This window comes from Nyctibius grandis, chromosome 10, assembly GCF_013368605.1.
Source record: "Nyctibius grandis isolate bNycGra1 chromosome 10, bNycGra1.pri, whole genome shotgun sequence".
NCBI lineage: Eukaryota > Metazoa > Chordata > Aves > Nyctibiiformes > Nyctibiidae > Nyctibius > Nyctibius grandis.
In genome coordinates, this window is record NC_090667.1 from 6238029 (window position 1) to 6262033 (window position 24005).

At 53.5% G+C, this 24005-nt stretch overlaps 1 protein-coding gene across 3 annotated transcripts; it reads left to right on the top strand.

Moving 5' to 3' along the window:
• The first annotated feature begins 506 nt into the window (after positions 1 to 506).
• TCOF1 (treacle ribosome biogenesis factor 1) lies at positions 507 to 23461 on the top strand. 3 transcript variants are annotated; one of them, XM_068409592.1, is made up of 18 exons: positions 507 to 637; positions 1152 to 1207; positions 3917 to 4059; positions 4776 to 4882; positions 5151 to 5496; positions 6318 to 6412; positions 7810 to 8034; positions 8668 to 8937; positions 13039 to 13213; positions 14194 to 14336; positions 16239 to 16412; positions 16901 to 17147; positions 17398 to 17486; positions 18227 to 18455; positions 19550 to 20104; positions 21741 to 21841; positions 22402 to 22438; positions 22897 to 23461. In XM_068409592.1, the coding sequence occupies exons 1-17, from the start codon at positions 527 to 529 to the stop codon at positions 22432 to 22434; spliced, it is 3099 nt and encodes a 1032-aa protein (XP_068265693.1). In that variant the 5' UTR covers positions 507 to 526; the 3' UTR covers positions 22435 to 22438; positions 22897 to 23461. The 3 variants fall into 3 exon arrangements, with proteins under 3 accessions (XP_068265693.1, XP_068265695.1, XP_068265694.1); XM_068409594.1 differs by having other exon boundaries at positions 22405 to 22438; XM_068409593.1 differs by having other exon boundaries at positions 16901 to 17144.
• The last annotated feature ends 544 nt before the right edge of the window (positions 23462 to 24005 follow it).

A 24005-nucleotide genomic window follows, 5' to 3' on the forward strand; every position in this document is an offset into this window, starting at 1 on the left:
CCTGGTGAAGACCCTTCCCCTGAGCATGCGTAGATCATATAGGAACGACTAAGCGTTTATGATAATTGTAATCAGATATATTGACCAATTTAAAGTACGTTATGCAAATAGAGGGATGATTTCATGTAATTCTTTGTGTATAAAAAAGGTGTTGGGAGTTGCAGTAGGTGTGAATGATTCCACCGAGCGCCCTGTGTAGCATAAATACGATCGCTCTCCTGAGCGTGTGAGATGGGTTCATTGCACACCGGGCACAGCTTCGCTTTTCGGACAAGCGGCACGTATCGCTGAAATCATCCCCGCCCCGCCCCGCCCGGTCCCCGCGGGGAGCGGCCGGCGCTCCCCGCCGCCTCCCTGCTCGCCCCGGGGGTGCCACGGCCGCCAGGCCCAGGCGCGGCCCCGCCCCGGGCCGCCCGCCGCTGCCCCCGGCACTACACTTCCCATGGGGCCGCGCGGCGGAAGCGGATGTGACGCATTGGCCGCGCGGCACGCGGCGCCCCTGAGGCTGCGCCGAGTGGGCCGCGCCATGGCGGCGGGCGGCCGCGGCGGGCGGGAGCTGCTCGCCCTCATCCACCAGCACCTGCTCCGCGGCGGCTACGCCCGGGCGGCCCGGGAGCTCCAGGCGCAGAGCGGGCAGGTAACGGGCAGCCAGGCCCGGGCGGTGCGGGGAGGAGGCAGCGGGGCCGGCCCCGGAGCCACGGCCTCGGCGGGGCCCGAGGGCCTCTGTCCCCTCGCTCCCTCACTGGGGGTGCCGGGCCCGCCGTGTGCCCGTGGCTCCCCGCCGGCCCGCAGCTCCGCGCTGGACCCACGTGCTGGACCGGCCCCGAGTGGGTCCCACGGGTGCCCGCGGGCTGGCCCGGCCCCGAGCCGGCCGGGGAGAAGGGCTGAGGCCGGCAGCCCGCCGGCTAAAGCCATCCCGTACGGGGGGCAGCTGCTCCCCGAACACGTGCTGCTGCGGGGGAGGCCTCGCCGGTGCTACCGAGGGCAGGACGCGGCCTCGGAGGGGCTTTGCTGGGAGCGTGTGTGCGGGGAGGGGACATTCCCGTTTTCCTGGGGATTCCCGGAGGGGCCACTGCGGTCTCTAGTTCTGTCCGGTGGCCGCATCCCGAAACAGGGCCGATGCCTGAGTTGTGTTCCCTCTGCTTTCACAGAAATTACTCCCTTCCCTCTCGGCCTCCCTCGAGGACATCTTTACCCACTGGGAAAAGTAAGTCGAAGGAAGAAATGACTATCAAATATATTCCAGACCATGTTAACAACCGGGCTCTGTGGCACATGTGATCTTTATTTGCTGTAATTTCCTGTTGTCAGAGTATTTCTGATGATAACTGCGCTCAGCAGACCTTCCTCCTAACCTCTGGTTTCAGACCAATTCATTTCAGATGTTAAAGATTACTTCGGTTTAAAATTCCCTGAGCTTGGAGATAAGTTGTTACTTTAGTTTTGGGTTAATACTGGATTATGGTGGGGCTGAGTGTCATGCTTCACTGGCAAAAATCTTTTCCCTAGTTCTGTTTCACTTTCTTTTTAAAGCCACGTGCTTTGCAGGAATATTGACCTAAGCACAGAGAATTTGAGCAGATGCTGAAATGCCAAGGCTCTCACAGGGACTTAAACCTTGGCATAGATCATGTATCTTCTGACGCAGAGGAAGTCTCTTGGTTCCAGCCTGTCCTTTCAAGCCCTTACATGTTCAGCCCGACACCTTCCCACGTAGTTGTTCCACTGAGCACCCTATGTGAAGATCTGCAGCGTGGAGCCTTCTCATCTGTGGGGTGCAAGGACGTTTGCACCCACCCTGTGCACCGCTCTCTTTGGATGCTGGAGCACAGCGCTGCAGAGAGAGGCCTGGTGGCAGCTGCAGAGCCGGGTTATTGGGGAATCAGTGGTGCTGGACTTCTGTGCCCGTGTTGAGGAGTGCTGGAGTGAAGATGCTCCTCAGCATGGCTGTGCCAGCAGCCTCGCAAAGTGGGAGTTTCAAAGGTGCCTTCTGCTAGAACGCCTCGTGCCTTGGTGCTACCCCAGTTCTTGCTCTTGTGTCTCCATGATTTTCTTACTTGAGCAGGAGAAAGACTGCATCTAGGTGAGGGTGTAGAAACAGGCTTGCAGTTCTTCCTTCTGACAATTTATTGCTCTCTTGGGGATTGATGGTGACCTTTCTCTGTGCTAGTTATCCCGGGTGACACAGCAAGCCCTTCCAGACACTATTGCTTTTAAAGCTTGGGGGGCAACAGGGCACTTGCATCACGTTTAATTCCTTTTTCTGTAGTGTCACCCTTGTGTCGTGGTCCCACCCCTTTTATTCCTGGTCACCCTGAGTTATGCCTGGTTTGGAGTCACAATGAGGGGTGCATTGACTAGCAGTTTTGTTTATCCAGAAGGTGCCCTGGCTAGCTGGAGTGCTCTCGTGTGGGTGAGCTGTGGTTCTCGCATCTTGTCGCTTCATGGGCTTTTGGCCTGAAAATGTCTTTCCTCCGACTGCGCTGCGGCTCTCGCCCATCTAGCTGAGGCCATCCTTGGTGCTCTCCTTCAGAAACTCTTACACAGTGAACCTAACAGTTGAGATTTGCAGCTACTTAAGAGTGGCCTCCCTCCAGGGCTACATTTGGTCTGGGAGGAGGTGGAAGGGTGCCTGAGGGCACAGCCCAGCCCCAGGAGCAGCCGAGTCCTGCAGCCCTCAGATGCTCTGGGCTGCTGTAGGGCCAGTGCCTGCTGGCACTGCTGTTTTCCCCCGTGCAGTATCCCTGAGGCCCTGGTCACTCATGACAAATTCTCCCAGTAGTCTCTGTTGTGCTGTCAGCTGCCTCTGAAGCAGGAAGGCACTGCAGTGTCACAGCTGCCTGCGTGCCTTGCCCTATTATTTTATTAAAAAGATTATTAGAGTAGTTAACAGGGCCTTGTAATAGCAAATATGCCTTTGGCTTAGTCTGCTTGCAGAAAACTTCCTGTTACAGCTATGCCTCTAAAATGCTCTAATATAAGCACAATCTTTACTGGCCAAAGTGTTAAACTAATCTTATTTTTAAATCAGAGTAACAAATAAAATAAGCTAAACTGGCACAAAAGTGAGGGGTTTTGCCTCTGATAATTGTGTGTCTCAGGGCTTAGAAGTGTTGCATGTGTGGATCACACACAGACGCGTGCCCAGCCAATGTTATTCTCTTAATGAAACAAATGTAGTACCTGTGCTTTCATTTGAAAATTAAAGATAACTTTAACCACATCATCTGTTCTGGTACAGGTAGGATTCAGAGCCTGGAGGCATCTTTCTCCAGCTTAATGTTTTAACCCAGTTGAACAGCTTAAGTGTTTAATGCTCCTCTGTGACCTCTTTCTCTTCTTTCAACACATCTTCTGTAGGTCCAGCCACTTCCTTTCTTAAATCTCTCTGCACCCTGACTGTTCTGTCCTTTTGGCCTGTGAGCCCAAGTTCAAATGGCTTTTGCAGCCTTTAGACTCACTTCTCCTGGTGTTGTGGAATACCAAGACCTGTTTGGGGATCACTGCCCTAACCCGGGGACTGCATTTATTGGCTGTCTGGCTATAGCTGCCTCCTGGAGACAGAATTTGTTCTGTAGGATGCCTTTGCTCTGTGCTGAGCACCAGCCTGACCGTATAGGTTTTTATTTCTGTGCTAAAGTGAGGAAGAGTTTGCCTAGGACACAGAAAAAAAAGTCTGTGTTCAGTATCTCAGAGGAGTATTGCAGGGATGTGTTGCTCTCGGGAGTTGCCTGAGGAGGACTGGAGATGTCCCTTGCAGGTTAGAGGAGTATTTCTCCCACCCCCTCAGGAGCTGTAGAGGAATGAGACTGTGTGTCCTTAGGGTGGAGCCTGATTTGAGAGTGGATGAATACTTGTATTCCAATTTGTTGAATAATTTTTTTTTCCCATTTTGACGCAAATTCTGTTCCCTCAGAACTCCCTCGAATTCCAGGAGAAGAAAGGTGAGTGATGAAGAGGCAGCCATCCCAGAAAAGATCAGAGTGCCTGATCCTGTGAGCAGCTCTGAGAGCTCAGAGAGAGAAGAGGATGAGAAAGACAAGGCAAAAGCTACAAACGGTAGGAGCCTTTCATCTGACAGAGTAGGACTGGAGGCTTGTGCAGGAGCAGCCTGACTTGCTTGGCTAGAGAAAATGCTTGTATAGTGATGGCTATTCCCTTGTGCTCTTAGGAAAATAGGACAACTAATTTAGCACCCTCTTCTAATGTGGAGGTTCTGAGGAGCACAGATGTGTGCTGAAGCTAGAGAAAACCTGTTGTGATTCATTGGGGAGGGATGGGTGTTGTTGCTTGGATGAAGCCTTGGGGACCTAACGCTGTCACCTGTGGAGCACCTTCTGGTTGGTCCCAGGTGTGTGATGGGCCAGCAAAGGCAGACCTGTTTCATGGATGAGGGAAGGACTTGTTAGTTGGTCTGGAAAGCCAGTGCCCTCTGTCTGAGATCAGGATAAATCCCTGGTGCAGCTGATGTGGGAGGCATTGGCTTGCATAGTCTAACAAAAACCCATGTGTCTGATACGTTTTGGCTCAGTCTCATCTGCTGGAGACCAGCCTTTGGAAACATGCAGATCTTGGCAGGTTCCTTGTCTTGGTGGTGGGGAGAAGGATGGGGTGGAGGAGGAAAGCACTCATCTGTCACAAGGGCAGTGGCGGAGGTGTTGGGTCAGGTGTGAAGGTGGGACCCTGCCCTGTCTGCTGGGGCCTTCCTGCAAGCCAGAGGCTATCTTGATGCGAAAGGCTCTCACATGATTTCTCTGTGGCTCTCTCCTGTGCAGCAGCCAGCCTTTGCCTGGCCACGAACTCAGGAGTGAATGTAGAAAGCAGTGAAGATGATGACTCCTCGTCAGAAGAGGAGACACCAGCTGGAAAAGGTGCATTTACGGTAAGGCAGTACTTCTTTTGGCTTTGAAGACTGGTAGTGTTCTGAGGCCATGACTGTCCCAGGCTATTGGCATGTTTAGAATTGTGGGCTGGAGTGGAATTCATATTTCTATGATCCTCCTCTGCTGGCAAAAGCCTTCTCTTAGATATCTGTCCCCTAAGTGCTTCCCTAAAGCACCCTATGGCTTGCCCAGCTGCCAGACTGTTCTTTAAGGTATGTTGTGTCCCTCATCTGTCTATAGGCTTCTAATTTCTTTTGTTTCCTGTAGGTGACACCACCTGTGGTGAGCGGCAAAGCTGCCAACTCCCTGCATTCTCCGAATAAACCCACTGTCCCATCAGGCAAAGCAGAGGAGCTCTCTGCTGCAAACAGAACTGTGGTCTCAAATAAGCAGCAGCCCCATGCGCCAGCTGTGCCTGCAGCTCCAGCCAAGGCTGGGCAGAAACTGCCTGGTCCTGGGAAGCCTGGACATGGCGCAACAGCCGCAGCCAAAGTAGGTCAAAGCAAAGCACCAGTAACAACCAAAGCACCGGAAAGCTCCAGCAGCAGCTCCTCATCAGAGAGTGAGGAGGAAAAAGAGATGCCAACTGCGAAGGCCCCAGCCCCCACAGTGGGTAAGGAGCCTCTGGGGTGCGGTAAATGCGTCTGCACTCCAGCTTTGCTGCAGATCAGGTCTGAGCCATGCCTCCAGCGTGCTCCTTTCAGCTCCCTCGCCAGAAAGCTCAGTGTGATGCTTGTTTCTTGGGGAGGCTGCAAGAATACTGCAGAGCAGCCAGCTCCAGCGCTCTGTGGGATGAATCCAGCATGCTTGCTCCCATTTCAAGCAGCAGATTCTGTGCTAAGATGTCCGTCTGGCAGCACCCAGCACTACGAGGTTGGAGATGACAGTGTAGCATAATGGGAGGAGATGCAGTACTAACACTGTAGATGCTTTCAGCTTTTTGGAAAAGCACTGCAGCATCTTCTCTTTGTTCCTAGTTGCAAAGTGATTGGTTTTTGGTTTTTAAGTCTTTAGGGAAATCTCTCTTACTGCTTTGAAGTGTGTGTGTTGTGGAGGGTGACAAATAGATCGTAGAAGCTCTGAAAATGGTCCTTCTCTTGGCTCTTCTCCAGAGGAGGTCCAGGCAGGCTGGGTGCCCCTGCAGGGAGCTGTTTGTGGCTGGGCAGCTCACTGTAGGGTCAGAGGGTGACCAGGAAGGATTTCCCATCTTTGCCTGCACTCTGGGAGTTGTGTTTGTGGGCCAACATTTGTTTGGAGAAGCTGTTCCCAGCAGGCCACTGATGCTTTCAGCAGGGCTAGGCCCTCTTCACTGCAAATCCCCTTAGCCCTCTCTGCAGCTTGTTTTGTTTTCCTGACTTCAAAAGCTGCATTAGCATCGTGCTCTGGGAGCTCAGAGCAGGCAGCAGCTGTGACATCTCCTGGCTTGTGTTTCAGAGCCGAAGCAGGCAGCTGCGGCTGCTGAGAGCAGCAGTGAGGAATCAAGTGATGAGACGTCCTCTGAGGAGGAGCTTGCATCTCCAGTGGTCCAGGTAACCTCTCCAACCTAGATTCCTTGTCTCTAGGAAATCACTTCCATTCCTTTGAATCATAGAATGGTTTGGGTTGGAAGGGACCTTAAAGATCATCTAGTTCCAACCCCCTGCCACAGGCAGGGACACCTTTCCTCTAGACCAGGTTGCTCCAAGCCTCATCCAACCTGGCCTTAAACACTGCCAGGGAGGGGGCAGCCACAACTTCTCTGGGCAACCTGTTCCAGTGTCTCACCACCCTCACAGTAAAGAATTTCTTCCTAATATCTAATCTAAATCTCCCCTCTTTCAGTTTAAAACCATTCCCCCTCGTCCTGTCACTACTTGCCCTTGTAAAAAGCCCCTCTCCCGCTTTCCTGTAGGCCCCCTTCAGATACTGGAAGGCTGCCATGAGGTCTCCCTGGAGCCTTCTCTTCTGCAGGCTGAAGAGCCCCAACTCTCTCAGCCTGTCTTCATAGGAGAGGTGCTCCAGCCCTCTGATCATCTTCGTGGCCCACTCTGGACTTGCTCCAACAGCTCCATGTCCTCCTTCTGTTGGGGGCCCCAGAGCTGAACGCAGTACTCCAGGTGGGGTCTCACGAGAGCAGAGTAAAGGGGCAGTATCCCCTCCCTCGACCTGCTGGCCACGCTGCTGGTGATGCAGCCCAGGATGCAGTTGGCCTTCTGGGCTGCAAGCACACACTGCCGGCTCATGTTGAGCTTCTCATCAACCATTACCCCCAAGTCCTTCTCCTCAGGGCTGCTCTCAATCCATTCTCCACCCAGCCTGTATTTGTGCTTGGGATTGCCCCGACCCACATGCAGGACCTTGCACTTGTCCTTCTTGAACTTCATGTGGTTTGCACAGGCCCAGCTCTCCAGCCTGTCCAGGTCCCTCTGGATGCCATCCCTTCCCTCCAGCGTGTCACCGCACCGCACAGCTTGGTATTGTCGGCAAACTTGCTGCGGGCGCACTCAATGCCACTGTCCATGTCGCCAACAAAGATGTTAAGGAGAGAGGAAATGCTGCAATGCTGTATTCTGACAACAGCTCCTTCCCTGGGTGTGTGGGATCCTCAAACCCAAGGCCAGAGAAACACGCTGTGTGGCTGAGAGCCCTGCTAACCCCTGCCAACATCAACCGTTCCATCCTAGTTCCTCCTAGTGCCTGAAGCTGAGGGAGATCCTTTGATCTGTAGGAGGTGATTGATGTGCAGCTCCACGGATGTAGTCAGGCAGTCCATGGAGAAAGTGGCTTGCTTCAGATAGACCACAGCCTGTGGGTCTGAACAAGCCTGTCCTGGTCAAAGTTAGCAAGGTAGCCTTTAAAACAGATTCCATGCAGTTATAGCTCTCAACTAGTTTCTTCAGAGATGTTACCTGATTCTTCTGTTCCCTTTTGTTTCCCCTGTTCCCAGGCAAAACCAGCTGTGAAAACAGTGCAGGTTAATGCAACACCTGTGAAAAGTGCACCTGCTGCTCCAGCATTCCTCAAGAAGAATGCAGTGAGGCAAACAGCACTGGCACCAAACCAGGCCAAACCCGCATCTGCAACGGTTCCTGAAGCTGCAAAGCCTGATGACACTTCAGAGAGCAGCGACTCGTCAGACAGCGAGGATGAGGAACCTCCATCGGTAACGCAAGTGCGTCCATCTGAGACTCTGTCTCTCCTTGCATGCTTCTCCAGGGCTGGGAATTGCAGTTTTCACTGTAAAATTTTGTAAATGCATGTAGAGTACAGCAAAGTCATGTCGGGGGTGGGAGGAAAGAGGCATGGGGTGTTTAAAGGCACCTCAGTGTCTTTGCTCTGAGCTTTAATTGAGCCATTGTGCCTTAAAAAAAAAAAAATCCATCAGTACTTTAAAATAAAAAACCCCAGCAATTCTTTTCCCACCTGAAGAGGCAAACTGTCATGGTTGAATTTGCCTCTCAGCTATAAATTGCAATAAATAAATAGCATCTGATTTGTTGAACTGTGGTGCAGCTTAGCTTCCCTGCTGTGGAGAGTGCAGAGTGCTTCAGTGTACCTCACTGGAGGGGACTGGTAATATCAGCAGGCTGGTGAAGAATGCCTGGTCTTGCTTTCTCATCTTGGGAGACTCTCCCCACACAGCCAGATGAAAGGATGCCTTGTGTTTCCTGCCAGTTGCTAATCTTCGTTCAACATTGGCCTTTCCCAGGGGACTCTGAAATCTCTTCCCTTGAGTACAGTCTGAGCAAATGAATTATGCTGTTGTGAGATTTGCCTCATTTCACGCTCTTCTTGTCTTGTCCAGACAAAGCCACCTCCAAAATCCTCCCAGGCCATCCCATCCCCAGTGAAACCTACACCAGCAACATCGCTCTCCAGCAAAGCAGCTCCAGTGAAAACACTTCCACTGTCCCAAGGGAAGCCAGCCCCAAAACCAGCCGTGCCAAAGCAGGCCAAAACCACACTGGGAAGGACTGCTGCTCCCACAAAGCCTGCTGAAAGTACGAAGCCAGTGGAAAGCTCTGACTCTTCAGACAGCGAAGAGGAGGATCTCCCTGTGCCTGTCAGCCAGAAGGTAGGTGATACCGCATTCAGCTTGGTGCCAAGGGATGGGATATGCAAAACAATTGTTTAGCCCTTAAATGCTACCACTGATTTTGAAACACCGGTAGCACGTAGTATGTTGTATCTCAGTCCCTCAGAGAAAAGAGCTTTCTTCCTACCTGGAAACAAGTATAGCCTAACTCTTCTCACCCAGCCACACCAGAGAGGGGTGCGAGCTAACCTGTTTGATACCAGCTGGTTCAGTCACGGCTTTCCCCTCTGGACTGAGCCTTGCGTGCGGGGTCACAGATAGCTTGGGCTTGGCCCTCCTGTGAGGGTTTGTTTAGACCTCTCTTGAGAGAAGGACCATGAAATCAGACTGGACTTGGACTTAGGTGGCTGAACTCATAGGGAGGCAAATCCCTTCCTGAGAGCATCCTTAGGCCCATTGTATGGACACCTTCTGCATGGACTCAGAGCTGCAAGGACCTTTGGAAAGTGCCCTGAAAGCAGCATTTCAGAGATGTCTGCTATTATCTACTAGGGAGGAAGGGAAGCCGGGGGCAGAGCCTCACGTGTCCTTGCAAGGAGGCTCTTTGTCAACATGTCCTTTAGCTATTGACAGGCAGGAGCTGGAGAGGCTCTGCATTTTTGTCTTTATAGCCTTGGTCTGCTAAGGTGGGTGGAGGGGGACGCATCTCTAACAGTTGGCTCTGTGCTGCTTTCTTTCTGTGTGATTGTATGTGAAGATTCAGCTCTGGGTGGCAGGAGCAGCTGTTCTGATAGCTGTGCCATGGGGTCTTGCTGTAAAACTATTGAGACTCGTCTGTTCTAGCAGGGTTGTAGGTGAAGGACATGCTGGGGTACGTTTGTTTCCTCACAGTGCTGATTTGAGGCTGGCAGCAGCAGGTAGCCATCTTGCCGATGGCTATTTAACCACTTCAGCATCTTCCCTCTTGCAAACCGACGATCACCCCTCAACAGCCACAGTCAGCGAGGAAGAGCTTGTCATCCAGGGAGCTCTATTTCTGCCAAACAGGCTGTCTCTTCCCTTGTTAGTAGCCTGCTGGCAGAGGCCACGAGTGAAGCCTGAAGATAAACCATTAGGCTTAGCTGTGTCCACAGTCCTGTCCTCCCAGTCAAACTCTTCTTAGCTCATCCTCACCATCTGCTACTTGGGCATATGCTAACCACTGACTTACTGTATCCTGCGACTTCCTCTGGCTTCTGTGCAAGATCCAAACAGATACAGAGCGTTGGAAGATGCTTCATCTTTCCCTGTGGGGGTGGATTAGCACAATTAAAATGAACATCATGCCTAAATTGAACTGCTTAATTGGTATGTTTACCCCTGAAGACTCAGGAATTTTTAGTCGAAGAAGTTGACAAGGTGTTTGCATGCGTTGGGGGGGAAGAATGGAGATGGGGGACAGTCTGGATTGACCTTAAAGGTGCTGTGAGCTGCCTTTCTTTTTGAACTGTTAATTCTGCTCTGCTGCTTCTTTCCTGGACATTGTGGGCCAAAGATGGCACTTGAGCCCGCCATGGGCAGGCTTTGGCTCTTGCTTACCAGCACTGGGTGTGAGATGCACATGCGTGCGTGTCTTGGGCACCTGTGTCTTCCTTAAGCACAGCAGGAAAACCCACGCAGGCTGCCGTGGTGGAAGGTGTGCCTGCAGGTTTTTATCTTGGACTGCAGGCCCTGTGGGGAGAGGCCAAATCTCCCAAGAGATGGAGGATCCTGGCCTCTCTCCCCCTCTGAGCCCTATCCCAGCTCCTTTGCAGGGGGCAGTTCTTCATTTGCCGTGTCGTGACACAGCTGAGATCGGTTTCAGTCCTGATACGCTGGCAGTGCTTCCATGGTGCACAAGCAGCAATGGAGTGTTGTTACAACGTGCTCAGCGCACGTGGCTCGGTGTTGTTCCCCCTCTTGTCATGCAGCGCTGCATGATGCAAACGGGCCCAGCGGAGTGGCAGATGGGTTGTGCGGGAGTTGAGTCATCTCACTCGTACTGAGCTGCAGGCAGCTCCTGGTTTGGGGGCTGGAGAGGGAGCAGGAAAAATGATTTCCTCTTGGATTATTTTCCTCCTCTCTGAGTTACTTCAGTACCTGTGACTCGTAGGTTGTCAGAAGCTCTCTGCCTGTGTTACCCTGCTCCCTGGCTGTAGCTCAGCCACGCTGCTGGCCTGATCCTGCCTGGCGCCGTGCTGTATGACACGGTGGCTGTCAGCCATCTGGCAGTGACAGAGATGAGGTGGATGGAGGGACCTTGGCCTCCTCCGAGGAGGATCTGAGGAGTCCCGAGGCTGTGTAAAGCTTATGGTGGTTTCTCTGTGGATGCTGTTACGTTCTTTCTGTGTCAGGATGCCTCTGTATGGCAGCTCTTTCTGAGTCTCTTGCTAAGTTAGAAAATGAAGCAGCCCTTGTGCTGTGCGTCCAAGCAGAGGGAGAAACCAGTCCCATTGCTGTGAAGGTCTTAAAAGTGAGCGAGCAGGGTCTGATCTGGGCAGACTGTTCCCTGGCACAGCAGCGCTTGGGACAAGAGGGAGAGGAACTAGCACATTCAAGGAGAGCGTGTGAATTGTGTCTGCTTCAAGTAGTTCTCTCTCTTCGGCGTTGCAAATCTGGCCTCTCTCCTGGAGATAGTGACTCACTGGTATCAAAACAAAACAGACAAGTGAGGTTTGCAATCCCCCCCTCCCCAAGCGCCTGTGGAGGTTTCTGTTTCTCTAAGCAGAGTCAAAATGTGCTTGGCTTGTTCAGAGAGCTGTTCTGTAGTGGGGTAAACATGCAGATGCTGTTGTCTGTTTAGTGTTTGGCTTGGAGATGCTAAACACTGCCCCAGTGGCAGCCCTTGGTGGAGCTGTGCCAGGAAGCACGGTGAGATCCGTCCTTCAAGAAGGCTGCTAGGCTGGTGCTCTTGGCCAGGAGCAGCCCCTGGGTGGGCTGGTGCTGCTGAAGTCCTGGTCCTCTGCTGTGGGTTGAGAGAGGGTATTTCTGTGTTAGCAGCATGGCAGGGCTGGGAAAGGGGGTGGCAGGGGCTGTGCAGGAGTCTCTCTCACTTTCTTGCGGGAGGCCTGGAGACAGCACCAAATCGAGCTGCCGTCACGTGCGGGTTGGATGGGGTCTGCCTGCCCTGGCAAGCGCGCTGTGCTCTTTGGCAGAGCAGCCCGGAGATGAGCCATGAGTGGAGTAAAGTGAGTGGGCGAGCCTGGAGAATATCTGCGGGTGGTGAAGTTACCAGATCTCTCGGCAAGCGCTCCCTCTCCCTCTGTCACCACTAGCCTTCAGCAGCGTGCAGGAGGGGTGTCTGCAGCCCTCGGCTCAAGCCGGGAGAGGGGCTGGGGAGAGATCTTCTTACCTGGCAGTTGTGTATCTGGTGCTGCAATAACTGTGTCTAAATAGTGCTGACACACTATTTACTTGGGGCAGTGGCTCGTGGCCTGTCCTGGGGCATCAGAGTGTTGGCAAGTGCTGTACAAAGGCACAGCCCAGGTGAGTTGCAGGTTTTTTTTTGTTGTCTGGAGACTTCTAAATTCTTAGACCTGTTGACAGATCAGTTTCCAAGGTGGGTCCCAGTCTGCCTCTGCCTGCCCTCTATCCCAACCGCTTGTGTCAGCCCTGTGTCTATGCTGAGCTCTCCAGCAGCTCTAGGATGTAGCTGCTCTGATACTGTTTCTGAATCTTGCCAGTGTTTTGGCACAAGGCTTCCCAGCTCCTGCTGATTCCCCCGACTGGGCGGAGGTCATGCTTAAATGAGAGGCTTCCTTGGAATGGGGGTCTCGGGGTTGTGGTGCTTCTCCTGCGCTCGGGCTCCTGTCCAGCCAGTGTCTTGGCCTTGCTGTTATGAGCTTATGAGCACTGTTAGCCCTGCGTGCTCGTGCGGTAAAACACGCTCAGTCTTCCTGTCAAAAGCATATTGCTAAATGCAGTGGTATGTGTCTCCAGCAGCTCAGTCCAGGCAGTAACTGAAGCCCCTTCCAATCCTGACACGCCGAGGATAGAGTGAGTGTCAGTAACAGCTGTGTTAGGGTAAAACAAAACCCAATTTGAGCAGAAACTGCACTTAAACTCCTAAACAACACCTGTACTAATACCACATTTCTGGGCCTGTGTTTCTTTTTCGTTAAGAGGTTAACAGAACAGCCTGGGCCTGTTCCCAACCTGAGCCAGGCTGCTAAAGCTGGGCTGCCTGAAAAAGCAGTGGGAAGCACCTTGAAAAGCCAGGCCTCGGAAAGTGGGAGCAGTGACTCGTCTGACAGCGAAGAGGAGGCCCCTGTAGCACAGACACAGCCTCCACAAGCTGGTAAGTCTCCTGGTAGTGACAAGGATCCCTCACCTGCATCCTCATGGGTTTCCTTCTCGCCCCTTGTCACGGTTTAAAGCTGGGCTGACTGTTAAACCTGTGGCAGGTGCTCTCTGTTAACCCTCCCCCCCCATCTGAAGGCAAAGGGAAAAGGGAGAGAGACTTACGGGTTGGAAAGTTAAAACAGTTTTAATAAACCATAATAATGAAAAAGAGTATAATAATAATATTGGAATAATCAAATATATACAAATATATACAAACCGAAGATCGAGCTCCCCCGGTGTCGGCCACGTCACCACCGGCACTGCAGGGCAGGCTCCGGGAAGGCCCCGGCTGGGCCCAGCAACGGTCGAGGGCTGGATTCAGGAATGCACGGATCGGGATCGGGGGCAGCAGGAAAATGGACAGAGTCCTCTTTGGACACTGGCCAAAGTCTCAAGCCGCAGAAGCAGCCCAAGCAGGCAGAGGCCCCCAAAAACAGCAGGAGGGCCAAGACCCTCGTGATCCCCCCGTTTTATATTGAGAATGACGTGTATGGGATGGAATACCTTCGTTGGTCAATTTTGGGTCACCTGCCCTGTCTGCTCCTCCCTGCAGGTGCGACCCCCCTTTGGCTCTTCACTCGTAAGCAGTGAGGAATTCAGCAGTGACCTTGGTTTCTCTAGGAATAAGTACAGCCAGAGCCTTTCTGCATAACATCCCTACCGGTGCCTCAGCGATAACTGCAAACTTTGAGCGTTATCAGTCCTAGAAGCAGACACTGTCTGCAAAACATGCAGTTAGTCTCAGAAAGTGCAGTTACTTAGAAGAGACTTAGCTGAAAGTAAAAATCACTGAAAGGAAAACTGGCCTGCTTTAGGCCAAACCAGGACACCCCTGCATGTGGAATGGCCCAGCCTGTTGTGATAGCTCCTGCTTTGGACAGCCACAGAGAGCAACTCTTTCTCATGGTGACAATGTCTTACACTTGCCTGCAGTGAAAACCAATGCTGTACCCCAGCCAACGAACGTGAAGAAGGCACCAGCTCTGGCACCGGCACCAGCCCCTCCACCTGTGGACAGCAGTGATGATTCCAGTGAGGAGTCAGACTCAGAGGAGGAAATAGTCCCTCCTTCTCAGGTAAGGAGCTGCTGATGTGCTGAGCGTGAGTGCTGTTACCTGTGCGTTCAGGAGATCTCGGGACTTGCAAGGTGGTGGTTGGGTGGGTGATGAGTGGTGCGGAGAGGAGCCCTCCCGTGGGCTGGATCAGGTTTTCTTGGTGGCGTCCCTGGGTCTTGCTGACCCCGGCTCTGGGTGCACGTCTCGACTGCAGCAAGCTTGCAGTGTGTGAGAGCAGTAGAGGGTGTGAACGTTTTGGCAGGAACGTGAGTAGACTCACGAGCCCAGACCTCCTCTGGGACTCTGTCCCCTTTGCCCTACACCAGGGAGTTGGACTGGAAAAGCAGCCAAATCCTTGCAGGCAGTCTTTCCATGAGCTGGGTAGCTCCAAGGCAACCCGCCCCCTGGCTCCTCCCGAATCCCTGGGCATGGGGTGTGGCTGGAGCTCTCTGGAGTCCCCCTCCACAAGCTTTGGGAGGCTGGAAGGGTCTGCCCTGGAGGGTAGCACGGTGGTCCTGCTGCCTTTCAGCTGGAGGAGTCAGACGCCTGCCTTGGAGAAGGGAGGTGACCCCATCTGTGCCAAGGGCACTGCTGAGTGTCACGGAGCCGATCCTGACTCTTTCACCTGTGTCTCTGTGCCCGTCCTGTAGGGCTGTGGCTGAGCTCCCTGGGGCCTGAGCTGCCTGGGTGTGAAGTGGCTTGGGTGTCTCTGCACCTCTGCTGCAGTCTGAACCTGAGAAAGAAACCACACGAAGAAGCATTGACTGAGGCACGGGGCTACCATTCCTACGTGGTGGTGGCTTGGCTGGTGCTCTGAGCCCAGGGCTTAGTGGCCAAGCATGCTCCTTGTCCCACACACACGTGTTCCCTGTCTGGCCAGCGCCCTTGCTGGGAGCAGGGGGACTGTGTGCACTCAAGGAAACCCTTCCCCGTGTTGGCCTGATGCTGTGGCCAGTGGAAAGGCTGTCTCCCCCCAGCTGGTGGGCAGGCCGCCAGCCTGAGCAGCGCGTGATTAAAGCCTGTTTATAGTACTGAGATTGTATAAATAACGCAGTTTCTGTAACTTGAGCTGTGTGCAGGATGGCTGAGAGCTCACGTCGGATTGACGGCTCTCTGCGTGGCGGAGCATTGCCGCCTTTTCTGAAGGCCAGATGTTGTGTGAGGGAAATGTCAGCCCACAAAGGCCCAGCTTGTCAGAGATCTGGAGGGGGAGGGCTGCTCACGTTGTCTGTAACACAAACCAGGAGGCCGAGGACTCCTTCCTCGCTCCTGCTCCCTCCTCTGCTGGCATTTGTGTCTTCGACCTGATGTCAGTGTCTGATTTCCATGCCCCTGGCTCTTCTATTTTTAACCCCTCTTACCTTTAGTTTGATGGGAGGTTTCAAATGTTAGGCAACAAAATTGCTTCTTGTTAATTTGCTCTGTAATTTGTGGCTGGCTTGTGGACCTGAAGGCAGATTTGCCCTGTGGTTGGTGTCTTTGCTTTATCTCTGTTGCAAATTAACTCTGGATGTGTGGAGTGTAGGAGACATCCTGGAGTCCAAGTGCCTGCTTTGCAAAGTAGGGTTTGCAACTGCAGCCTTGCTGGTGTTGCAGTGGGTAGGGGTCTTACAGCCTGTAAGCACGTCACATTTTGCCTGCTTGCCCTCGGGGTGGGTGCCTTTGGGGCACCGAGCTAATGCTTTAGGCAGTCTTGGAGTGCGGGCCCTCACTGCTCTGCTCCTGGCTGTGCCGGAGGCCCTGCTCAGAGGCTCATAGGAGACAGACCTGGCCTGTAAATGGGGGGAAAAAATAAATACGAGCCTTGGTGCTGTGCTGAAAGTGATGGAAGGGCTCAGGAGTCAGTGGTGGATTGGTGTATGTTTCTGTCTCTTTTCCCTCCAAGTTGTGCTCTGTCCTGATTTTCTTTCTCATCTATTTTAGAGTCTGTCCCAGCAGAACGTCAAAGCAACCAAGGTTTTGAGCGCAGCGGCTGCCAAGGCTAATGCCACACTGCCTTTGGGGAAGGGGATCAAAGTGCCTGCTGTCCCTCCAGTTAGCAGAGCGTCTGAGAGCTCGAGCAGCGGTTCCTCAGAGCAGGACGTGCTGGCGGGAGAGGTAATGACGGAGGAGACTGAAGTGGGGAGCTTCCCTGGGGAGAGTGGGCAGATGGGTCTGCTGGAGTGGCGTGTCCCCCTCTGAGGGAGCGTGTTCGTGGAGGGACGGAGAGGGGGGCTGCTCTATTTTAACCACTGTTATTGCACCATAAAGCGAGGCAGATGAGCAGAGGGTAGCCCTGGTACCTTTGCTGTTCCTGCCTCCCAGCTGGCTGGCTGGTTTCTTCCTTCTTTTGAGATAGCAGTGCTCTGTACAGTCAAGAGTTGTCTGCTTGGCCACAGCTGCCTGCTTCATCTGTGGGCTGGGGGCAGACAGGGGTCTCCGTGCCCTGCGTGAGATGTTCTTGGGCTAACCTTCACACGAACTGGAGCAGTACAGCTGAAAAAGGGCCGAGGTTGTCCAAGCCCATCTGCTCTGGGCTGCTTCTTATATTCCATGGGCATGAGCAGTTATTCCTCCTCAGATGCGTTTTGTCTTCCTCTCCCTAGGCCCCTGCTCCTCCTTGCCTAAAGCAAACTGTTTCTGTGGGAAAAGCTCCTCCAGCCAGCACTGCTGCCCCGCAGGCTGCTTCGCTCCTGGAAAGTCCCACTGCCAAGTCGAGGAAGCCAGGCCTGCAGCCAGCGCAGGATGCCCGGCTAAGCCAGGCCGTGCCACCCACCCAGGCAGAGGAGACCTCGGACAGTAGCAGTTCCTCAGACAGCGACGAGGAGGCGCCCAAGCAGCCCCCCAAACCTGGTCAGTTCTCCCAAGAAGTTGCTCTCAGTGCTGCTGGCCAGGCCAGGGTGGGGACAGTGTTGTGTTATCCCATGAGAGGTGTGTCACCTTCACATAGTGGTTGGAGAGGGGTTCCTCCTCTCCAGCTTGGCAGAGCAGTCCTCTTTTGTTGGAGGCAGAAGGCCTTTTGGTGGCACAAACTGTGCTGCGTAGGTGAGCTCAGCCCCAGGCAGCAGTGGTGGGTTTAATGGGATGAACTCTTCTCCTCCAGCTGGCTCGCTGCAGAAACTAGGAGAGACCCAGCCAGCCCACAGCTCTTCCTCAGAGTCCAGTGAAGAGGAGGAGGAGGCAGCATCCGAGGTATGGTACCTGAGCAGGCTGGGATCCTCTCAGGTCTTGCAACTGGCTCCTAAGTAGGACAGAGAGAGAGTTGAATTCTCACTGTAGCAAATGGGGTGCTGAGTGGGTTTGCCAGCACAGAAGTGGGGGCTCCCCAGTGCAGTGCTGGGAGTGGGGCCTTATGGTGGGGGCAGTGAGAGGCTTTTGAACGTGGAATGCTTCCCCAGGCAGCCGGGCCTTGGGTCCAGGGCTCATGGTGCCTTCCCCAGGGGAAGGGATGGGAGGTGGTGCCTTGCAAGGGTTAAACCAGGAGAACTGGTGCACAGTGCCAATAGCAGCAGGATTTTTTCCCCCCACTTTTATTTGTAACTTAACCCATGTCCAAGCCATTAAATTCCCTTTGTAAGAAACGTGCAGGGCGTGCAGCACATCTGCAGTGCATTAGCTGTGCGTGGGTGCACGCTAATGGCCAGGAGCCTCCCCCAAGCCTGCATTACTGGGCGAGAACAAAGAGGAGACCCTCTCACCATTAGCTCTTGCTGCTGTAAGGCTCAGCCAGCGTCTGTCAGTGCTGGCCCCCTCTCCTGGCAGCCCTGGCCTCTCTGCAGGGCCGGCTGAGCAGTGCAGGATCACTCTGCGGGTGGCCAAAGGTGGGCCCTTCTCTTGGAGTACGGGGGCAATAGCAGCAGAGACAGATCTGCGTGTCTGGTGTGTGGGCGGCTGCCATGCTGTGCCTCCTCAGTGTGTCTGTGCTGTTTCAGTCCCTCCTCACAGGCTATGTGGGCTTCTCCAAGACCCCAGCAGCACCCCAGGCACCAAAGACGGTTCCCCCCAAGCCTATAGGCAAAGTGGGGCAAGGGAAAGCAGCTGTGACTGCTGCAAACTCCCTCGCCAAGGCCTCTGTGAAAGCAGCCCCAGCTGACAGCTCCAGCAGTGACAGCAGTGACTCTGACACAGACATCGACCACGTGGCTGCAAATCACAAAGCAGGTGGGTCTCCTTGGCAAGGTCTGGAATCCGCTTGGCCCAGGAGCAAAGCCATGCTGGCACAGGAGGGTGACACTGCGATGGGGCCCTGTTCCCAGCGTTTCTCCACCACAGAGTCCAGTAGCCTGAGGTGCTGCTGCCGTCTGCTGGCCTCCCCCGGCCACAACACAGCCCTCTTCTCCTGTAACGCCCCTCCTGCACTGGCTGGCTGGCAAGGCTCTGTGCCTTTGCCTCTTCCAAGTTTTGCTTTAACTGCAGTAATTAAGGGGGGTAGGTAGGGCTCTCCCTGGAGCCTGTGCCCGCTCCATTGGTGTGCTGCGGTAGCGATGGCTCCTAGGGAACGTTTAAACACTGGCTGAAGAACATCTGCTATACAGTGCTGGTACTCAAGCATCCCCGTGGTCTTTCTGGGCTCTGTAGTGTGGCTGGAGGGCAGAGGAGGGGAAGCAAGTGGGAAGACCTGTGGGGAAACGAGATGTCCTGCCGTTTCCCTGTCGCCCTGGTTTGTTGGCAAGTTGTAGAACTCGGAGCTGGAAGCTGCTGCTGCTCTGGTGTGATCCTGGCACCTTCAGATGGGCTCTGGTCTGGCTGTGAGCTCAGGCCTTCTGTAGAGGCTCAAGTGGGTCTGTTGGCCTCTTGGGCACATAGTTAAGTTGTGCGAAGGGCTGTTGAGGTCAGAACTATGTTTAAGTTCAGGAAGGCCCAGGTGCTGGGGAACAGGCGTTTGATGGTTAAAGGTGGTGGTGTGGATACCCCTCCACCTTGGGAAGTCCCTGGCGTACTGGGGGTGGTGTCCTGGGGAAGGACTGCTCTATCTATGCTCATCCATCTTGTGCTACAGTTTCCTCTAGTCTAGTCCCTATTCTCCATGGATGTGGCCAAAGCTGTTGTGGCTGTCGCCCAGTTCCCTCACCAGATGCTTGATCTCAGACTGAGGCATCTTTCTCTGGCTCTGCTGTAGCTGGGATAGCCAGCAGCTTTTGCGGGGAGGACTGGACGCTCCTCTTCAAATGAGTATTTCCTCCTCCAGTAACTCTGTCGTCTATGTAACGAATGGTCCCTGACTTGCCTTCTCTCCCGTGTCACTGTTTCTGCAGAAAACAACCCCCCTCCAGGGCAGGAAGTCACAGGAGCCTCCAACAAAGAGAAGGCAGGAAAAATGGAGCCAGGTCACGCCAGCCTCAGACCTTCCTCAGTCACGGAAGCCCTGGCCGTGAAGGACAATGATGTTGGGGCAAAAGGGACGCAAGTGACCCCAGCATCACATGCACTGTTCTCTGTCCTGAAATCAGAGGAGTCAAGCTCGGGGACCGAAACCGAGGTCACCACTGCTGCCAAAGTTCCTGCAGTGCAAATGGTGGAAGAGAAGAAGAAGAAGAAAAAGGAGAAAAAAGAAAAGAAGGAAAAGAAGAAATCTTCTTCCACGGCAGACAAGGCTGTGAAAACATCTAAGAGCAAAGACAAAGAGAATAAGAAGCAGAAAACGTCTCAGAAGCGGAAACTGCCAGGAGAGGATGGGGCTGTCGGGCAGCCCAAGGAGAAGAAGCGGAAAGGGCAAGCTAGCGAAGAAGTACCCAAAAAGAAAAAGAAGAAAGCAGATGGTGACCTGGAGAAGTTGCCAGGCAGCAAGGAAAAGAAAAAATCAGCTAAAAGTAAGCGTCCCTCACTCAGGGCTGCATTTGCAATAGGTTCTTGCAGCTGATGCGTGTTCAGCCTCTAGTGCAGGGCCTTGGAAGTGGCACCCGCTTTCCTGTTAGTTTCCTGCTTGGCTGCTTCCCTCTTGGCCCACCCAAAGCCAATGCCAGATTTTTAACACCCCACTCCAGTGTTTTTCTACAGTCTCAGCACCAGGTCGTGTTGCAGACAGCAAGCTGGGCTCTACTGCCACTGTCTTGCGTCTGGCACAGCAGGAGCTGTGCTAATACTGGCGCTGATTCTTGCTGCTTGCCGAGCAAGCTGGTGTCCCCATGCATCTTCTGTGGCATGACCTTTCTCCTCTCCTGGCCTGTGCCCTGGCTGGAAGCAGCTGTCTAGCTGAGGGCTGGCAAAAGGTTGAAATGAGTCTGCGTTGAACCTCCTGAGGCCTCTCTGCCCGCTAGTTCTCACTAGTTGTAAGCCACGAGGCCTGTGTCCTGCCCGCTGCTCCCTGCGTGGTGTCCTGCTCCGTGTCTGTGGTGCAGCACAGCTCTGCTAACCCAGCTGGCTGCCCTGGCTCCTCTGTGGCAGACATGCACTGCTGGAGAGCTAAGGTGAAATGTGGCTGGGGATGGCAGGCAGAAGGTCCCTGTCGTGCTGTGGGCATGGCAGAGGAAGCCCAGTGTTCACATGTGCAGAGCTTTGTGTTAGTCAGAGCTTCCTGAGCACGGCCCCTTGCTGCCAGCCTCTTCAGAAGAGATCAGCCTTGAAATCCACACTGTCATCTGCTGTGTCAGCCACTGCTGTTCCCTGGGGGGTGACAGTGCCCCTTCCTGACCCTGTCTGATCAGTGGCTGTGCTGCAATGTGGCGAGCAGCTCATTCAAGAGATTTGACTTGCGGCTATTACTGCTGCTTTCAAACCCCTGGAGAAAGAGGAGGATGGTACCAGCCTCCTGTTTGTTGCTCCCAGTTAAGACCTGTTTCCTGCCCCCCTTGGCTGTGTGCCTCTCTGGGAGGCTCTGTTTGCTGCCCTAATGCAAAGGCAATTTGTTTTTTCTTTGCAGCACAGACTGCATTTGCAAATCAGAGCTGGCTCTGTGCTGCGTCTTGTAGGCTCTAAAGGAGATGGAATGGGTGGGACAGATCTGCCGGGGTTTCTGTTCCACGGAGATGCAGCCCTTCATTTTGGAAAAGACAGACGTGTCTGTCAGCCCTTGTGTGGGCTGTTGCACTGGGCTGAGCTGGAGCCTCTTGGAGCGGTTGTGCTGAGCTGAACCTTGTGTCCATCCTGTGTCAGCAGCTCCCCTTGCTCTGGTTTCTGGTGTGTGCCCAGCTACTCCAGCACTGAAGCGGTTCTTCAGAGCGTGTGGGCAGCAGAAGGTGGAAAGAAGGGGATCCCATGTAATTCTGCCCACACATGTGTGTGGATGGTGGGATCAAACTGCTCTGGCTCAAAGGCAGTGGAGAAACAGCCCTGGGTGCAGCTCTCTTGTAGCAGGGCTCTGTCCTCACCCAGTTACTGCTCAGGAAGGCTTGCTCAGGTTCAGATGTGATCAAAACTGACTGGAGATGCTCCTGCCACTCTGCTCCATCTCAGAGGCTAGCAATACCAGACTCCCTCTCTTAGTTGACTTTTCTTTCCCTCTCCCAGAAAAAAAGACTGGAAAAGAAAAGAAGAAGAGAAAAAAGGTGTCTTCAGAAGGGGAGCCTGTAGCAGATGGCTCTGCTGAGGTTCACAAGAAGAAGAAGAAGGTATGTGGAAGACCCTGGGATGGGGTACCATGGGGAGAGCTGTTCTGGACCATGGTTGTGATGCTCATCCCTGCAGCATGCCGGGCTGGAGAGGAACAGAGCTGCGTCCCGGCCTTGCTGGCAGTACAGAGGAGGCTGCAGTTAATTGTGGCCACTCTTGAGACACCCTGACCTTTGGTTGGTTGGGATTGGGGTGGCTTGAAGAAGGGCTTGTTTTGTGTCGCTCCCCCAGGAGAGAGATCCCTTTCCCTGGAAGGATCAAACCCTGGGGCCCTTTTGGTGGCAGAGAACATGCCCAAGGATTAAGTGTTGTTCTTCAGCTGTCTGTTCATCTAGTTGTTTTCAGCAGAAACTCAAGCTCCAGAGGCCTTGGCAGGCTACTGCATCCTATCCCAAGGGCTGGGAAGGGGGGCAGAGGGAGGCTATAGGATGTTCCTTGTAATGGATATGTCCCTGTAGAGATGGTAGCCAAAAAGCCTCTGTGGCTTGTGGCTTTGCTGTGTTGTTGATGTTGGTGGTGCAGATGTTACTGATTTTTTTTTTCACCCTTTTCTTTTTAGAAGAAGAAAACAGCTGAGCCTGAAGGATTGTGAGAAGGTACATGGCCTGTGGGGACTGTTGGTACCTCTGAACGGCGGTAACCTGGGCCAGATTCAGTACTCCTGGGCTGGTCTTGGGAAGACGATGTGCCCTCTAAATGCTCACTGAGTCAGCCTGGCCTTAGATTAGAGGGCCAGGGAGTGGAGTGATGTCAGGAAAGTCATGCAGCAGTGTCCTGGCTTCTCTGGATGTGCTTGACCTCAACTCCTTAGCTGCTAAGAACTGGATGTCCAGCCTGGATGTTGCTGTCCTCTGTCAGCAGCAGAGATAAGCGGCCTTCTGGCAGTGTCTGTCTGTCCCTGCTGACCACAGGGAGCTTGGAAAAGTAATGTGGATTAGATGGTGATGTTGTAGCCACCTGAAAGTGGACCAGAGGACTCTGCCCCTGCTCTGCTCAGCTGTAAGGCTGTTCTCCTCCTCCCCATCCCTAACTCTTTTAACTCCTCTCCCCAAAGGTACCGCATCCCTGTGATTTAAGGATTTATGGGTGAAGATAGAACAGAAGAGAGGAAAAGGAAGCTCAGCAGGAGAATTCAAGCTTCTTATTTTTAAATAATAATTTATAACTTCTTTTAACTGTGACTTTTAGAGCAGAGCAGTGTAACTTTCTGCCTCCTCCTGCCCTGATGGGGCCCAGAGATGTGTTTATTGCCCCTCCCGATGGCTTGCCTGTTGCACAAGAACTGAACTGAAGGAGGCAGTTTGAAGAAGAGCCAGCTTGCTTAAACTGCTTTCCTCCTCCTTGACACCCAGCCATCTCTTTCTCATCACAGAGCTATATTTTTAAGAGAAACTTTTACCTTTTTTTTTTCCCTTCCTTCTGTGATTTGTGGTGTCAGACCTTTTGCTACTATGGAAGAGAGTTCTTGAGTTTACTTTTTATCCCAACACTGACGGCAGTGATTATTGTGTCCCTGGAGTTGCACTGAACAGCTGTGTCCAGCAGCTGTTCTCAGCCAAGGCGGTTGTAATTTTTTGTGGGTTTTTTATGGAATACAAAATAAAAAAAAAGAATGTTGAGGTTTTGCTTCAGCTGCTTCCAGGGGAGGGAGGGAGGGGAGAAGCCCTTCAGTTTAGGGACCAAACCCAGGGCAGGTGCTGGGACTGAGCCAAAGGTAGGGCTCAGCTGGCTCTGGAGGATGTTGCGGGTGGGAGGGCAGAGCCCACCTTCCACCCAGCTTCACAGGCACCGCTTCAGCCCCTGGGGAAAAGTGAGTTGCTTTCTGCCTGCTCCCCGAGGAGGAGCAGATGCTGTTGCTCCCCAGCTTTGAACTGTATGTTCTGGCGTTGGTTTGCATTTTTTTCATTAGTAAAATGTTTGTGCATCAGAGCAGGTTTGCACGTCGCCCTGTGTGGACCCAGCCTGCTGCCTTGCTGGCAGCTGCTACCCTGCGCCTTGTGCTGGGCTTCTGCCTGGATTCCTCACTTCCCTCCCAGCCCTGGCATTTAGCAGGTGAGGGAAAAGGGCCCAGATCCCCTTGTGCTCCTCCCTCCTGTGCTGTGCAGCCCAGCTCCGGGCTCTGTGGCTGCTGCACTCGCCCCCGTGCAACCTGGGCTCAGGAGG

What these genes read in the sequence shown, in the direction of transcription:
- TCOF1 (XM_068409592.1), top strand. Translation starts at nt 527, where the DNA reads ATGGCGGCGGGCGGCCGCGGCGGGCGGGAGCTGCTCGCCCTCATCCAC. An exon ending in ATCTTTACCCACTGGGAAAA is followed by an intron (nt 1,208 to 3,916) that starts GTAAGTCGAAGG and finishes CTGTTCCCTCAG; the next exon opens with AACTCCCTCGAATTCCAGGA. An exon ending in CTGTGCCTGTCAGCCAGAAG is followed by an intron (nt 8,938 to 13,038) that starts GTAGGTGATACC and finishes TTTTTCGTTAAG; the next exon opens with AGGTTAACAGAACAGCCTGG.